The sequence below is a fragment of the Capra hircus genome, chromosome 14 (genome assembly GCF_001704415.2).
Source record: "Capra hircus breed San Clemente chromosome 14, ASM170441v1, whole genome shotgun sequence".
Classification (NCBI taxonomy): Eukaryota; Metazoa; Chordata; class Mammalia; order Artiodactyla; family Bovidae; genus Capra; species Capra hircus.
Genome location: NC_030821.1, coordinates 62510535 through 62528576, shown reverse-complemented (window position 1 = coordinate 62528576; position 18042 = coordinate 62510535). Strand labels below are relative to the sequence as shown.

General features: G+C 45.9%; 1 protein-coding gene across 1 annotated transcript in view; it reads right to left on the bottom strand.

Moving 5' to 3' along the window:
• The window catches only part of PRKDC (protein kinase, DNA-activated, catalytic polypeptide), a 137834-nt gene that overhangs the window by 89387 nt on the left and 30405 nt on the right, over nucleotides 1–18042 (bottom strand). The window contains exons 26-31 of the mRNA XM_013969108.2: nucleotides 15786–15893; nucleotides 13392–13618; nucleotides 7138–7232; nucleotides 5754–5853; nucleotides 4517–4650; nucleotides 1366–1617 (exon numbers count right to left, since the gene is read on the bottom strand). Of these exons, the coding sequence (XP_013824562.2) occupies nucleotides 1366–1617; nucleotides 4517–4650; nucleotides 5754–5853; nucleotides 7138–7232; nucleotides 13392–13618; nucleotides 15786–15893 (916 nt within the window). The remainder of the gene's footprint in view (nucleotides 1–1365; nucleotides 1618–4516; nucleotides 4651–5753; nucleotides 5854–7137; nucleotides 7233–13391; nucleotides 13619–15785; nucleotides 15894–18042) is intronic.

The following is an 18042-nucleotide window of genomic DNA, read 5'->3' as shown; positions in this document are numbered from 1 at the left end:
TAAAATATCAGCATACACTTCCTTCTAAAATCACTAAGATTAACGTAAAATTTCTTCTTTAAGTATGGGTGTGATATATATACTTTCAGTCAAATTTTTAAAGGTTCAATAAAAGCTGAATAAAATGGGCAGTTATTTCCTCTCATTTCAAAACACAACCCACCTAGAATTCAGCTGCAGACTCTATAGTAAGAACACACCTATGGAAGGTTAGATCCTGCTTCTCAAACACTACCCACGGGACCATAAATTAACACAATCTTTTTGAAGGGCTATTTGCTCAATCATACTAAAAGCTTTAAAAAAATGTGCGCACCAATTTCTATCAAAGGTTTAAAAGTTCATATCCTTTGATCCAGCACTGAGATTTTATCCTCATGAAATAATAGTGGAACCGCAAATATGCGGTTTGAGGATGTTCATTCTAGCAATGTTTTCAATTTAATATAAGAAGAAACCACCTAAATGTCCTCCAAAGGGCTGTGGGGGAGACACATCCTGGCCTTAAACAGGGGGCTCTGACTGGCTGTTTCATGGAGTCAATTTCAGACCAACTCCCAGACAGGTTTCCCACAAAACTCATGAGTCTGAGATACACTCCCCTGGCCCACCCCGTCTGCCACAGAAGGACAGACACAAGCTCTCCACTCTGTGATCGGAGTGCAGCTCATCATCTGGGCATAAAGACGGGGACAAGTGACCCCAGTGGTGCCTAAGTTGAGAGAAGAGCAAAGGTGGAGGCTGGGTGAGACCCTCTCGGGTGGGGGTTTCCAGTTCTCTGTGTCATTAGATTTGAGGAAAGTTAATCAAATTGCCACCTGACAGGTCACTTGAGTAATTCTGGACAGGTCATTATGTATTCAAGTAACCGAGAGTTCATTTGGTCAGAGTCACAGTCTCAAACCCCAGGTGCCCTTGAGTGCAACAGACCAGGGGCCACCTGAGTCCTTGTAACCCTGTCATCTCTGACAGGACTGGGGGAGGATGCAGTCCCCCGGGTCAGCTGTCACCACGGCTGGAGCAGATGCCTCCAGTTCAATCATTTGAAAAGCCCAACCTGTTCTGTGGACAAGTCTGCAGTTTGGCCCACCCAAGCGAGGACCCAGAAGAAATCCAAGACACTAAATGCGGCTGCTCTGAGCCTCACAGCAGAGCGCACCTGGCAGCCACCGGCCGGCTGCACACGCTCCATGCTGGGGACGCCCCTCCCAGAGTGGCACCTGCCCATGTGGGCCATGCTCCCTGACGGACGGAACAGGCAGAGCCGAGAATGACATCCGTGATCCTGTCCAGTCACACGCCCCATCTCATCCCCAGCCTGGCTCCGGGCAGAGCCGTGGAGCCGAGCCGGGAGGCTCTACCCACCCAGGACCTCAGCAGCACCGAGGGTGCCTGCATCCAGGAAGGTGTTGTAGCACTCCAGTGCGGCCAGCAGCGCGTCCATCCACTGCAGGGTGGCGCGCAGGCTGAAGGGGCCCTGCAGGTAGCGGAGGGTGGGCTGGGCCAGTAGGCCGGCCGGCCGGTCCCGGGCTCCTCCACCCTCGAAGATGCTCACGAGGAAGGGGATGCCTTCCTTCTGGACCAGGTCTCTCAGCCATGAGGAAGGGGACCTGTTGCCTTAAAAGAGAAACAGGATTCAAACACACACATCAGTCACTCTCATGTGATTAAAATCATTTGCTAATCGCTATACGAAAATAAAAAATAGCTTCTCCCAACAATAAAGAACAAAAAAAGGTCTGGTAGGGTTAAAATGTAATCAGACCATAACAAGAAGGGCAGTATCACAATATTTCAAATACAGCCCCCCATAAAAGACTCACATAAACAAACCTACCAATGCAACGAAATTCCAAAATGACCCAGGATAGTGTTTTTCTAATTGTGGCACTCACAGCTCACTCCCTATGCTCACAGACAAGAAGGTTATTTCCACCAGGAGTCATTCTCAGTGTCTTTAACCATTAGCAACCTAATTGGATACCATTTCACTACCTGTAAACTTCAGACTCTTCCTCCTGCCCTCTTTCTTGAGAACCATTATTGCTTTTTTGAAGGAACAAGCACCAGAGTAGTGAGGCCCTCTGAAGGTTCTGCCTCTCCACCCGGCGCCATGGAGAGCGGCCCTCTGGCCTGTGTCCTTGTCCAGTGACTCACACAACATCCGCCTCTGGGGCTGTCGCCAAGATTACGTGACCTGAAGCAGCTAATATCTGAAACAGTGCTCGGAAGAGCATCTACCACATGGCAAAGTCCACTGTTCATTAAATAAGAGAATTAAATGATCTACTTTTTAAAAGATATTTTTCTCTCTGGGTCATCCCCGTGCACCAGCCCCAAGCATCCTGTATCCTGCATCAGACATAGACTGGCGATTCGTTTCGACCCAGAGAGATGTTATGGGGAGGGAGGAGGGAGGGGGGTTCATGTTTGGGAACGCATGTACACCCATGGTGGATTCATGTCAATATATGGCAAAACCAATACAGTATTGTTAAGTAAAATAAAGTAAAAATAAAAATTAAAAAAAATAAAAATAAAAGATATTTTTCTAATAGGTATTAATTATTTTCTAAATTAAAGAACATCAAAGTGTATTTTGTAGGCTCTGAACAGTGCCTTTAAACATGTCAAGTCATTCTGATTCTAATGAAGTTAGAAACTGAAACAGAAATGTATTTCTGATGCAAAAGAAGAAATGTTTTTTATTGTGTCAGAAAATGCCTATCACAAGCCATGTTAGAAAAGATTAGAACTATGTTTTCAGAGTTTTAGAAAGAAAAATTACCAGTTCATTATTTTCACTAAGAGAAAAACAAAACTGCAACAGTGAGTAAAGCATAAGAAGACACGTAAATTCTACATCAAGTGCTAGCTGAGAGTGGCGGCGGCGAAGATGCAGAAATGAAGGGCCCAGGAGGACAGGCCTAGAGGGAAACAAGACGGGGGGGTCTCTTGCTCCCACTCCCTTGAGCCGGGGCCTTTCTACCACCATTCCCTGGTGGGGAGCAAACCTGCACTGTTCATTGCACCCCATGCATCTGGGTGTCCACGTGCCTAGCCCGGTGCACAGGGCACCTCTGCAGGACGCAGGACCTAAAATATCCCTGAAGTGGACAGAGGCCCCCTAGAGGACACAGGAGGACAAGTCAGATGGCAAACCCAGTGTCCAGTGCTGAACACAGATCATTCTGAGGGGTAGAGCCCTGATATTTCCCCAAAGTATAGGAGGGCCTGCAGCAGGCAGCTGGGAGGAAAAGTGGCCGCGCCGACACCACTAGCGGGCATGGGGCCTGCAGGAAGCAGTCCCACCTCTGCCCTGCCTTCCTTGTGAGAATGGAAACATGTGAAACAAACTTTGCTAACTAAAAGCAGATATAAAATACTAATGCTTTTTAAACAATTCCCTAAAAATTAAAAGCACAAACATACATCTCTATCACGTACGTCAAATTATAGTACAGTGGATAAATACATACTATATGTTTACATAGTATATGTAAATATACAGCATGAATAAAATCATGATATATAGTATGTAAATTATATAGTATTTAACATCACGTATTTCATAGCACCCTGGAGAAGGAAATGGCAACCCACTCCAGTATTCTTGCCTGGAAAATCCCATGAACGTAGGATCCTACAGCCCATGGGGTCACAGAGTCGGACACGACTAAGCGACTTGTACTATATTCCACAGTATAACAAAATGCACAACCCTTCTAACTCCCAGAATGACAGGAAGGTATCTCGCCTCTTGTTCCCCACAGTGGTCCTCCATGCCACTTGCTAAACAGAACAGGCTGAGGAGCCGTGGTGCAGGGCGCCACCTCACGCAGATGCACGTGGCACAGTGCCACTTGGTTCCGGACTCGTGCCCAGCCCACGTGAAGCCCAGCGTCCCCACGCCTCAGCCACCAAACCTAAGGATGGACTAACTGGAGAGAACAAGACACTCACTCCTGAGAAACTGAGACATGATCTCAAGTTTAATGGCTCAGCACAGTAACTACTAAAAAGCACAGGTCCACTGCTTTCCTTTAATATCACAAAGATCTGAGATCATTCAGACTTGGGAGTCTGGAATGCCTTATTAATTTACATGTCAAAATAAAACAGCTACACTACTTCATTAACTATTAATAAGATTTCTTAAATCTTAATTGAATATCACATTACCACCCACCATGGTCATCCAACTCTTCCTTCTTTTAAGTGGAATAAAAAAGCAAAAATGTTGTAGAAGAAAATAAAAGATACTAAGAAATCCTAAATTTACTTCCTCTGTTTCATCTAATATCAAAACAGCATTTTCCCTTCTATAAATCTTTGAGAACTCTGTAGCCATAATTATCAGCTGTCACACAAATGACCTGAAATGATTATTGAACATACTTACTTTTTGTTTGTTAGAGGCATGTTACATTTCTCTAAATGGAAAGATCACGTTTTATATAAGTACATCTCTAGACTACTGGTAAAAGACACTTATAGGGCACAGTGATCGCCATACCTGGCAGCAAAGGAACAAGCTTATAGAAGAGTTCTATGGACTTGTGTCGACATTCCGTCTGGGGCCTCCCGCAGTTGGTGAAAAGCCACTGGACCACGTCTGACAGGCATAAGGACGCCACAGGTGGGAAGCCTCTGTATGGAGAACACACTGCACTCAGTATTTGCCCCAACATTCAGCATTTAGCCAACCCCAGAGTCCATAAACCATAAATTTAATTTTGCTTCCTTAATACATGCGGAAACCTCATTAAAAGGCATTCGATTTATCTTTCATGTATTATCATTAGAATACAATCAAAATGTCACAGGTGAAATAGATTCTAAATGCTCATTGCCTTTTTTTAACTGAGGGAAAAATTAAAAAGCATTTCTTAAAAGAACAGTACCACATATTTTCATGTTTTCTGTTAAGTGCAATTTAAAACAAAAGGGGTTAAGGATCTGAAGCAGAGCTTCTCAAGTTGTGCTCCCTAGACCAGCTTCATCAGTGTCATCTGTAAACTCAGCAGAAAGGCAAATTCTCAGCCTCCTGAAAACCTATGAAGTCCAATTCCAGGGCAGGGCCCAGTGATCCATGCTGTTACCAGACCTCAAAGTAATCCTGTTGCTCAAGAGTGAACATGAGCTACCTGGAGCGATGCCATGCCCAGGGTAGGGAAGAATTGATTTTAAAACCCCAGAGGGAGAATCAATGTCCAGTCCACAGGCTATGCCTCTGCAGAGTGTTAGCACATGCCAGGGCTCCTCAGGCCCGTGCATAGACCCGGGGGAGAGGGGGCATGGCACACCATGACCCCGTCTGAGAATGGGACCTGGCAGGATGGAAATGGGAGTAAAGACAGAAAATCACTGGGCGATGAGCCAGCCTTGGTTTTGAAGGACTTCATTTCAAAATCCTGTAACTTCATGTCTCTCAAAATCCTACTGTTCTAATATTTTGGATCTTACATTCCGAACCTACTCCATAGCATGTCAAAGAATTCCACATCAGAGCTGTATTTAGTGCAGACATATCTCAGCTCCAACAATGACTCTAAAAATGCATCTACCACCCCAACCAAGATTACACCTTAAATGAAGCACTTTTAAACATACAGCTTTTAAATGACTTTAGAAAACCGACTCTATACTTTTACAAATTCCTCACAGATATTAAACATGTGTTGACTGAGAATTAATTTTATTCTGGGGGGAAAAAAAAGAAAGAGAAAGAGAAAGGAAGCAACATCACCTACCGGGGACAGCGTCGCTTTTTGGCTTTGTTTAAGGAAACATGCTTCTTCTCGATGATGCGCCCCAGGTGGTCGACAGCATCGCAGCACTGCTGAACCGTACCTGCTCTCAACACACAGACATAGCCACGGAGATTCGCAGCTGATAGTCATCACAGCAGTACTAGGCTTCCTGGCCAACATTTGTAATTAAACAGGTGATTTTATAAAATACAACACTGCATGTCCACAACCAAAACCCGTGTTTAAGAAACCGCACGTCAGCATGGTGCACACTCACACAGAGGGACACAACAGCCCCGCCAGCCAGAGGCAGCCTCAGTTCCGGGTGGGACGCAGGACCCACCAAGCTGGCCAGAGCCCACACACCCCTACTGCAGGCTGTCATCTAGGGGGAGCTCCCTGACCCTCCTTCTCTGCTGTAGGTTAAACTCTGTTATAGTTGATAATACAGCATTGCAGAACAGAAGTAAAATGGTGAAATCATCCATAGGCATCTAGGGTGGTTAGGAAAGAGGCCTCCCCTGTTACCAAGAAAGCATTTTCTCTCTACACTTTTTACCTGACAGTGATTTTTAAGAGTCAAATTTCTCCTGTTGAGAAAAGTCACCTGTATACGACGTCAAGATGAAGCAATTTTAATGTATGCTGGCAGGACTGAATTTTAGATGTTTTTACTCATTAGTAGGGCTATCAACATGGAGGACAACAGGGCTCCATGTGTCTGTTAAAAACAGGCACCTCCCTGCTGAGGGCGGGGTTCTCCACACGTGAGAGCCATGTCAGAACCGTGGGCCAGACTCCCAGGCAGACCGAATAGGGGATCGCCAAGAAGCCTTAGAAAACTGAGGATGATCCTGACAGCTCTGGACAGAATGCAGCCTATGTCTGGCCTAGTATTTTAAAACTGTCTTCATGACTGTCACAACAGCTTTATCACAGTCTTGTTGGGAAAGCTATTTCCTACCTTGTAGACCACAATTGGTGAGTTCAGAGACATTGTCCTCCTCTCTGAGCCTATCAGGTCCACTGTCTGCCCTGCACCAGCTGTGCGTTTCCACCAGCTGAGTCACCACGGCAGCTGGCTGGCTTCACTGGAGCTTCACTGTAAAACTGCCCTGCCCACCCCGGGCAGGACCCCGCATGACTGAGGTCAACCTGAGTGGCCGCCAGGGCGACATGGTGAGTCTTAGGGGTGGGGGTACAGACACCTCTTGTATAAACTGGGTTAGAGGCTGTGAGGGGCCCGTCCTTGCTTCACTCATCACCCTAAACAGCAGACGAGAGAAGACAGCGCCTCACAAGGGAGTGGCCTTGGCCCCATCCTGCGTGGACAAGCTGGCGAGCTGCGCAGGCCAGCGTGCACAGAAAGCCCGAATGGACCTACCCAAAGACCGCTCGTCTGTGTGCGCTAAGGCCAGGCTTTCCATGTACGTGACCAGGGCTTCAAACACAAACTGTTCCACCAGAGCCTCCTCCTCCCTGCAACAGAGAACACGAGTGTCATCCGAGAATCAGAAAACGGCCATGACACAGGGACACAGCAGTGCTACCAGACAGAAACACTTGAGCTGAATCTGTCTTTAGAAACGGCTCCAATACTCTAAAACAGAAAACAGCCTAACACATCTCAAAGGGGAAAACCTGGCCAAGGACAGACCCAACAGACATGGCCTTCCATGACAAGCACCCTCCCCCACCTGTGGACCTGCTCACAGCACAGGACCTTGAACCACTGTTCTGACCACACTCCACGCATCTCCCCAGCATTACATGTAGCAGAAAGGAAGATCTGGTCCTACATTCATTCTTTCAAAGCAACTTCAAAAGCTCTCTACCCATCCAAAAACAAGTCAACACCAGCAGTCATCTCTGGGCCTTTCACAGGCGTACCCACCACACGTAACAGTTACACAGACCACCAACATCTTTGGATGATCCAGTGACAGCAGACTTCCGGGGGGTCAGGGCACAGGTCAGCCTTCCCCTGGAAAATCTGTTCCTCTGACACAGGACAGGGAATGACTGTGTACACACTGCCAGGAAGAGACACACAGTCTCATGGGTGTTCCAGCTTGTGACCAAGTGCACAGGCACCACTCCCCACTCTGGGAAGGGGTGTTTTCCCAGAACCACAGTGAGGACCAAGGTGAGGACGAGTGTGAGGATCAGAGTGAGGACCAGAGTGAGGATGAGTGTGAGGATCAGAGTGAGGACGAGAGTGAGGGACGAGAGTGAGGACCACAGTGAGGACGAGAGTGAGGACGAGAGTGAGGACGAGTGAGGACGAGTGAGGACCAGAGTGAGGACGAGAGTGAGGACGAGTGAGGACCAGAGTGAGGATGAGTGTGAGGGACCACAGTGAGGACCAGAATGAGGACCAGAGTGAGGACCAGAGTGAGGACGAATGAGGACCAGAGTGAGGGACCACAGTGAGGACCAGAATGAGGACCAGAGTGAGGACCAGAGTGAGGACGAATGAGGACCAGAGTGAGGGACCACAGTGAGGACCAGAATGAGGACCAGAGTGAGGACCAGAGGACGAGAGTGAAGACCAGAGTGAGGATGAGAATGAGGACCAGAGTGAGGATGAGAGGACCAGAGTGAGGACGTGAGTGAGGATCAGAGTGAGGACCAGAGTGAGGGACGAGAGTGAGGACCAAAGTGAGGACGTGAGTGAGGACCAGAGTGAGGACGAGAGTAAGGACCAGAGTGAGGACAAGTGAGGACCAGAGTGAGGATGAGAGTGAGGACGAGAGTGAGGGACCACAGTGAGGACCAGAGTGAGGACCAGAGTGAAGACCAGAGTGAGGGACGAGAGTGAGGACCAGAGTGAGGACCAGAGTGAGGACGAGTGAGGACCAGAGTGAGGATGAGAGTGAGGACCAGAGTGAGGACCAGAGTGAGGACGAGAGTGAGGACCACAGTGAGGACCAGAGTGAGGACGAGAGCAAGGACGAGTGAGGAATGAGAGTGAGGACCAGGGTGAGGACGAGTGTGAGGATCAGAGTGAGGACGAATGTGAGGATCAGAGTGAGGACGAGAATGAGGGACCAGAGTGAGGACGAGAGTGAGGGACCAGAGTGACGAACCAGCAGGGCTCGAGGATGGGGGCATCAGGACAAGACTGCACATTGCTGTCTGGTTTGCCAGGAATATTACCCTAATTTTTTTTAAAAATTTGAATCCTAGAAGGGGATCCCAGAAGCCTCTTATGGTTCCACAGGCCCCTCATCTTCCACACGCACAGCCTGTCACACACCCAGATTTGACACTGAAAATACAGGCTGTGGGCAAAGGCGTGAGGCAGGATGGAACATGGGTGTCAGAGCGGGAAGAAGAGGTTCCCCTGAATAGCATCGTGTGGTCAAACTGCCAGAGCTGGAGTCAATCTCAGAGGGCCAGGGTGACTACAGTAGTTTTATCCTAAACAAAAGACAGTAAAACAAAAAGCAAATCCATTTAAAGTAGTGAGAAGATAAATGACAAGACAAATGATACTCTAAAACCGTGCTCCCCAAAGAAAGATCTCCAGAACAGCCCCGGAGCATGCAGGAAGGAAGCGTACAAGCCTGTATTTATATCACCCAACACACGACACCCCCAACACAGCTCCCTCGGCATCTTCTCTCAGAGCCACTTGGAATGCGGCCCAGCAAACCCAGGTATCCGAGAAAGACAGCAACAGGGTAAAGGAAACAAGGTCTCACCAGAACAGGGAGGGGGGGCAGATGGGGAGAGGCGAGTCACAAACGGGGTGAGAGGAGTACACAGCCAGAGGCAAGTCAGACGGGGCAGAGAGAAGGCTGGACGAGTCTCGAGACCCAGCGGATGCTTCCAGCCTGGCTCTCCTCCAGGACTGCTTCAGCTATTCGGGGTCTTGGCGGCTCCCCACACGTATTAGGATTGCTGGTCCTATTTCTGTGCAAACAGCCATCAGGATTTGGAGAGAGACAGCATTGCATCTCGTGACTTGTGTGGGAGGTATGGCAATTTTAACAATATTAATTCTTCCAATCCGTGAGCACAGAACAGACTTCTGTCTATTGGGTCTTCTCCAATTTCTGTCGTCAGTGTCTTACACTTGTCAGGGTACAGGTCTTTCACCCCCTTGGTTAAATTTATTCCAAGGCATTTTATTCCTTTTGATACAGCTGTAAATGAGACTGCTTTCTTAATTTTACTTTCTGATTGTTCGTGATGAGTTCACAGAAAGGCAACAGATTTTTCTGTGCTGATTTTGTATTCTGCAACTTTACTGAGTTTATCAGTTCTAACAGTTTTATTGGTGGAGTCTTTAGGGTTCTCTATGCAAACTATCATGTCATCTGTGGACTTTCCTGGTAGTCCAGTGGTTCAGAATCCGAGGTTCCACTGCAGGAGGTGGTCTGATTCCTGACTGGGGAACTAATATCCCACACACACCGTGTGGTGTGGCCATATGTTTTAAACATTCTTATGTACAAATAGGTTTTCACAACTTAAAAAACTAAAAGGAAAAAAAAAACTTATCAAAATACCAAGGGCATTTTTCACAGAACTAGAACAAATAATTTTAAATTTTGTATGGAAATATAGAAGACCCCAAATAGCTGAGACAATCTTGAGAAAGAGTAACAGAAGTGTAGGAATCACACTCCCTGAGTTCAGACTATACTGCAGTGTAATCAAAATGGCCTCAGATTGATAGATAAACAGAACACCGTAGAGAGCCCAGAAATAAAACCATCCAGTTACGGTCAGTCAATCTATGACAAAAGAGGCAAGGATATACACGCAGAAAAGACAGGGTCTTCAATAAATGCTGTTGGGCAAATTGGACCGCTACATACAAAAAATGAAATCAGTTCATTCTCTAACAATGTATTAAAAAAACAAAACAAATGAATTAAATACCTATATGTAAGGTCTTCAACAGACTTTAAAGACTACATATGTGACTATAAATGCAATCATATGTAAGACTGTAAAACATAAAACTCCCAGAAGAAAATACAGGCAGAATACGCTCTGACATAAATTGTAGCAATATTTTCTTGGATCTGTCTCCTAAAGCAAAGGAAACAAAAGCAAAAAGAAACAAATGGGGCCTAATTAAACTTAAGCTTCTGCACAGCAAAGGAAGAATCAACAAGACAAAATGACAACCTACACAACAGGAGAAAACATATGCAAATGATATGATAAATATGGGGTTAGTATACAAAATACACAGACACCTCAGTATCAAAAAGCAGTCCATTTAAAAATAGGCAGAAGACCCGAACAGACACTCACGAAAGGAGACACACAGACGGCCAACAGGAACATGAAAAGACGATCAACATCATTAAGCATCTGGGAAATTCAATCAAAACCACAATGACATATCACCTCCCACCTGTCAGATAACTATTACCAAGAAGACCAGAAATAACAAGTACTGCTGAGGATGTGGAGAAAGGGGGCCCTTGGGCACTGCTGGTGGAAACGTAAACTAGTGCAGCCACCATGGAAATAGTATGGAGGTTCCTCGAAACATTTAAACTACAACTACCATGCAACCCAGCAACTCCACTCCTGGGCATACACCTGAGAAAACCCTAATTCGGTAAGATAAAGGCACCCCAATGCTCACAGCAGCACGAATCACAGCAGCCAAGACAGAGACAGCCTAAGTTTCCACTGACAGATAAAAGGATGAGCAAGATGTGTATGTAGACAATGGACTATTGCACAGCATAAAGAAGAATGAAATGATGCTATTCACAGCTATATGGCTGGACCTAGAGAGCTTTATGCTTAGGGAAACAGATCAAAGACAAATATCACATAATATCACTGATATGGGGACTCTAAAAAATAAAACAAACATATGTCATAACAAAACAGAAACAGACTCACAGATATAAAGAACAAACCAGTGACTACCAGAGGGAAGGAGGAGGGGCAAAACAGGTAGAGGAATTCAAGACACAAACTGCTATGTACAACACAGAAAAGCAATGTGCAATACAGGAATATAGCCAATATTTTATCATAACTACAGTGAAAGTGAAGTCGCTCAGTCATGTCCGATTCTTTGTGACCCCGTGGACTGTAGCCCACCAGGCTCCTCCGTCCATGGGATTCTCCAGGCAAGAATACTGGAGTGGGTTGCCATTTCCTTCTCCAGGGGATCTTCCCGACCCAGGGATCAAACCCAGGTCTCCTGCATTGCAAGGCAGATGCTTTAACCTCTGAGCCACCAAATGAAGCATAAGCTTTAAAAACTGAATCACACTGTACACCAAACATTTTACATCAACTCCACCTCAACTAAAAAATTAACAATGACTTCAAATTCCAGTCAATTCTCACACAAATGTGAACATGCCCCCACACACCGATACAGACATCCATCAGTCCACCCATCCTTCATATCTCCATCTACCACCCATCCATCTACAATCTACTTACCACCTACCTACCTCCCCATCCATCCATCACCTCTCCCATTTTAACAACTGCTCCCTCGCCATTATCTAAGTGCCATTTCCTGAGAGAACTATTCTGACTAAACAAGGTCTGATTATTTGTTATAAGATCCTTTAGTAATCATGTACCACTACTGAATTTTTCTTTTTTTTCCTCTGCACGGCATAGCTCATGGGACCTTGGTTTCCCAACCAGGGGTGGAACCTGAGCCCTCAGCAATGGAAGCATAGAGTCCTAACCACTGGGCCACCAGGGAATCCCTTATACCACTACTAAGGCATTGATTTCAGCTACAAATTTTACCTTTATCTAAGTGACTATCACCTGCCTCTCTTTTTTAAATGCAACCGTCACGAAGCGCTGCATCTTTGTACCTTCCACATCTGGCACGGTGTCTGGCACTTGCAGTCTAACTTAGCAACCAATGCTCAACGAAGGAACAAGTCAGCATCACCATGATCTCAGGTCGGAGACTATCTTTTCCATGGACCATGAAACAGCCTCTTCCCCGGTGTCCTGGCACTCAGACCACTCCCCACACAGCTGCTGGCAGGTGAGCTTCAGGACAAGCCCAACTGTGCTCCCTGCTCCCACGACACCGGGCCTGGCCGTGGCCTTCAGATCTTAGCTCTACAGAGAGGCCCGTGGCCAGCCTCGCCTCACTCACATCTGCACCTCAATCCCTACAGAAAGGAAGAGAAAATGTGTCTCCTCAGACCCCCGTCCATCTCTTATCTCCGCATGTCCCTCTGACCTGGGCCTGAGCCTTTCCACACGGCTCCAGTCTCACTCCCGTGTCACCTACTCACCCTGTGTCAGACTCCTTTACGTGCTTCACAAGTCGCTTACGACATCTTTTGCTACACCTTCCAGACTATGTTTATTAAGCCTGAATGTAGTTCTCAACACTTTCTGAGCCTCTTCTTGAATGCAAACAGCATTTTAATTCATTATTTAATCCCCAGAAAACAGTACAGCGTCCAGAATATAAGTATTCACTAAGTGCTTGATACATGATTACATGGACGCATAAACAGCAAGTCACTTCACAAAATCACTACTTGAAACGTAAGAACCTCTACACTCTTCCCAGCACGTGACTCCTGAACTCCCTGTAAATAGTATTACTCTCCCCGTGCCGCCCCCCTGCCCTGCCCTCGTACCCCAGACAGGGAACTCACACACCTGAACTCCCTGTAGACATTATTAAAAGCAAGCGATGCTCCTAGTCTCTTGAAAGCGTTGGGGTGAAGTGCAAAGCTGTACAGTCGCTTGAAGAGCGACTTGGTGTTTACTGGACTGTTCTCCTGCTGCTGTGGCGTTGTCTGCTTAATGGACCATTTGAGGAATTCCCGAATACACCGACCACAAAAATCTCTTAAAGTGCTGTCCACAGGGTCCACAATTCCATCCTGAAACAAAGCATAAAGGGACAGTTGAGTACCCTGAACATAACTGGAGTAATTTATGGGAATGAATTTAGAGCTCAATTCAGGAACAAATAGACACTAGTCAAGGGGCTTCGCAGGAAGCATCTAGACTCTAATAAATCCTTTCGACAAAATGAAACTGTCTTTTACAGAGACTGAGAAGCTGAAACATTTATAAGAAGAGAGAGAATACTTTAATTATATCTCAACAAAGCAGTCTCTCGTTCCCAGAAGAAACACAATGGCTGCATCCTGAAACCTTCTGCTGCTGATTCTACCAGTAAAAGCACCTGGGATGCTTATCTGTTGAGGATGAAGAAAAGACCTTGCAAGTCTCAAGGAAACTGAAATGCTACACAAAGAAAAATCTGACAGATGTGGTTCTGAAAATATAACTTTCTGTTGGAGCATGCTCCACAATGGTACGGTCTCGGGAAGTGAAGTGAAAGTTGCTCAGTCGTGTCTGACTCTTTGCTACCCCATGGACTATACAGTCCATGGAATTATGCAGGCCAGAATAATGGAGTGGGTAGCCATTCCCTTCTCCAGGGGATCTTCCCAACCCAGGGATTGAACCCAGGTCTCTCACGTTACAGGTAGATTCTTTACCAGCTGAGCCACCACCGAAGCCCACGGTCTCCGAACACCTAGAAAAAAACTGTCAAGGAAACTTGAGTGTTTGTTTCCCTCTTTGATCCACAAAGGAGAAGTTTAACTTGAGAAAGTACTCAGAAAATGAAATAAGAGGATTCTAACACAACTGGTTCCCTGCCATACACAAAATCTCTGATCACAGTGCCAACCAGAGTCAAGGAGGTGATGGTCACACACAGCAGAAATGGCAGGGGTGCGGACGGGAGAGACACATGGGTGCCGGAGCCCGTACCAGCTCTCATCTCCACCATCAGTTCTCATCTCCACCATCAGTTCTCACCTCCACCACCAGCTCGCACCTCCACAACCAGCTCGCATTACATTTCCATTCTCACCCTGACTTAAACTGCCTTCAGTGATCAGCTAAGATAGCGACTATAGAAACAGCAGAATAAATCCGTCTGCTTGAAATATCCACAAGTGAAACTGAATTAACTGGATCTGTCACAGGCCCTGCTGGAAGTAAACCACAGCTGTACTGACGCCACCATCCTAACTGCACGTGTTCACTAACGCCCACCACCCACACGTGACCTCTCGTCAGGGGCCTCTGAGAGCGAAAGGAGCCCTATGAGTAATGACACATTTAACAGGGACTCCAGCCCTGGCCTGGGCCAGCAGGAGCGGATGGCAGCCCTCCATGCGATGACGCTACTCACTCAGCAGAGAGTGACACGGAGACTCAAAGAAATCAATTTTCAAAAACACAGAACTAAAGGATGTTTGTTTGGACACATGTGCTATGAGTTCAACTGAGGATTTTGACTTCAAAGTCAGCATATGAGAAAACAAAACTACGGGTTGATATAATAGGTAAAAATCACTTAATATGACATTTAAAGAAATCACATATAGTTATTTGCACAAGTTCAGAAAATGAAACTAAAATAAGTATGGAAAGACAGTAAGGCTTTAGCTGACCACTGCCTTCTGCCTCAGTGAGCGAGAGACCACAGCCCAGTAATGCCACCTCCAGTGGCTCAGGACCCTCGTATGTAAACGCTGAGCTAAGCTTTTTTAGGGGTTTTGAGGAACTGAATCTGAATGCAGGAGAAAATGGGGCAAACTCAAATGATTCCTTTCACTCGTAACTATTATACCATAGGCATGTTTTTAAAAACAAGAGGGCACTGCAACTCTGATAAAAGCCCAGGAACATTCTTGTTCACCCTTTCTACCCTCCAAACACACACACAGTCCCTCAAAGTAGATGAAGTTTGTCAAATTTATAGTCATCCTCCCAAAACAAAGCAAAAAAATGTTTGCATATCACTTTAAAAAAAAGAAAAAGAAAAAAAAAATAAAAGTATCACTTAAGATAATAAATATGGCACCACGTTCATGAAATGGTGTCTCACCGATTATCTAAAACAAAAGAAAAAGATGATGGATCTAGCGAGATGCTACACTCTGACACCCTAATGGGCAGCTTAAGGTCCTGAACACTGACCACATAAGCCAGTCAACAGGAATGGCAGGAGGGGATCACACTCACCAGTATTGCCTCCAGCAGGGCAACTGTGTCCTGACTTTCAAACTTCTTGTTGTTGGTGAACCAGTGAATCAGCTGCATGACCAGAGGTTCATACAGCTGCCTTGCCACCTGGAAGAGCAAGACCATCACAGTTCACTTCCTTCATGCTGATCTTATAGCAGAGAAAGTTTCATTTCTATGACAGCAGCAAAATTAAACAATACCACTACTGTGGTTATACCAGTGTCCTTCTCCAGCTAAATTCTGTGACGAACATGATCCAACTTCTCCCTGCCTAAGAGGCCTACAAAAAAAATCATGCGTCCCAGGAGTCATAGTTCCTCTCCCACTCAGGGCAATCAGGGTTGACAGCAAAGGCTTCCCACACCCATCCTATTAACCTGGCCCTGAGCGAGCACAGGAGGCGGTCCGTTCCCACATCCTCCATGGACACACTTTCACACGCATCACAGAAGAGGCACTGCCCCGGGCAACTCTTCGCTCTATGGCATCCCAGGTTCTCACCCTAAGCAGCTCAAATGTAGACACAGTCTCTCCAGGACCCAGACAGCCTGCTGGTCTCTGGGTTTCACAGTCCAGGCCTGGGGAGAAGCTGCAGTATCCTTTTGGATCAGAGCAATCTCCTGAGACACGTGGTTATGCGGCTAGTCCTCTTTCTCTATGAGGAATAAATGCTCACAGTCCAAGTGAAGGTGAACATCCTCCACGTTCAGACCTCTCTCCTCTGTGTCTTACAGGCTGGCCCCACAGGTGCCCCACACAGTCCAGGGAATTTTACTTCCCCAGTGATACTGTGCTCTAGAAGGAAGCACTTGGTATGCACACCACATCAAAACTCACGTGCATGTCTTGGGGCTCAGGCTAAACAGGTCCTCTTATACCCAGATATTTATCTGAAAATTATCTTCCTAAACTTGAAACAATTTTAGACTAAATCAAAGTAAAAGAGTCTTACCTTTCAGTTTGGAAATTAACCTGGTCTTAAAGGGTTACTTTTTTGTTTCAAAAAAAAATTATTTTGCATTCCTAGTACATAAATTATATATATGTACACACATATTCCATATAGAAAATGTAGAAAACCATCTGTCTCTAATCCTACATCCAATGTAGGTTTTGAACGTAACCACTGTTAACATTCAAAATCACTGTTAACACGATACACTTCTACACTTAAATATATGAATATACATGACTGTAAAAATACACACTTTTGTAACCACCTATTTTTCTCTTGTCTGAATACTTTTCACATAAACACATGGGCTGTATCTGTATGTTCATAGAGGCCTAGCATCTCCTGTATGGACGCAGCAGGACCGATGGCTAGAAACACAAGTGGTTCAGAAGTGTGACAGCCACGTGCACACACTCTGAATGCCTCTCTGGACGAGCATGGCATCCGCACTTCCCTCCTGCCAGGACCACAGGCCCCTTCCCTACCGGCCTGGCAACACTCAGTTCAGTTTAGTTCAGCCGCTCAGTCGTGGCCAACTCTTTGCAACCCCATGGACTGTAACAAGCCAGGCCTCCCTGTCCATCACCAACTCCCACAGCTTGCTCAAACACATGTCCATCGAGTTGGTGATGCCATCCAACCATCTCATCCTCTGTCATCCCCTTCTTTTCCTGCCTTCAATCCTTCCCAGCATCAGAGTCTTTTCAAATGAGTTAGTTCTTCACATCAGGTGGCCAAAGTATTGGAGCTTCAGCTTCAGTATCAGTCCTTCCAATGAGTATTCAGGACTGATTTCCTTTAGGATGGACTGGTTGGATCTCCTTGCAGTCCAATGGACTTAAGAGTCTTCTCCAACACCACAGTTCAAAAGCATCAATTCTTCAGTGCTCAACTTTCTTTATAGTCCAACTCTCACATCCATGCATGACTACTGGAAAAACCGTAGCCTTGATTAGATGGACCTTTGTTGGCAAAGTAATGCCTCTGCTTTTTAATATGCTGCCTAGGTTTGCAATAGCTTTTCTTCCAAGGAGCAAGAATCTTTCAATTTCATGGCTGTAGTCACCATCTGCAGTGACTGGAGTGCAAGAAAATAAAGTCTGTCACTGTTTCCATTGTTTCCCCAACTATTTGCCATGAAGTGATGGGACTGGATACCATGATCTTAGTTTTTTGAATGCTAAGTTTTAAGACAGCTTTGTCACTCTCCTCTTTCACTTTTATCAAGAGGCTTTTCAGTTCCTCTTCACTTTCTGCCACAAGGGTGGTGTCATTTGTGTATCTGAAGTTATTGATATT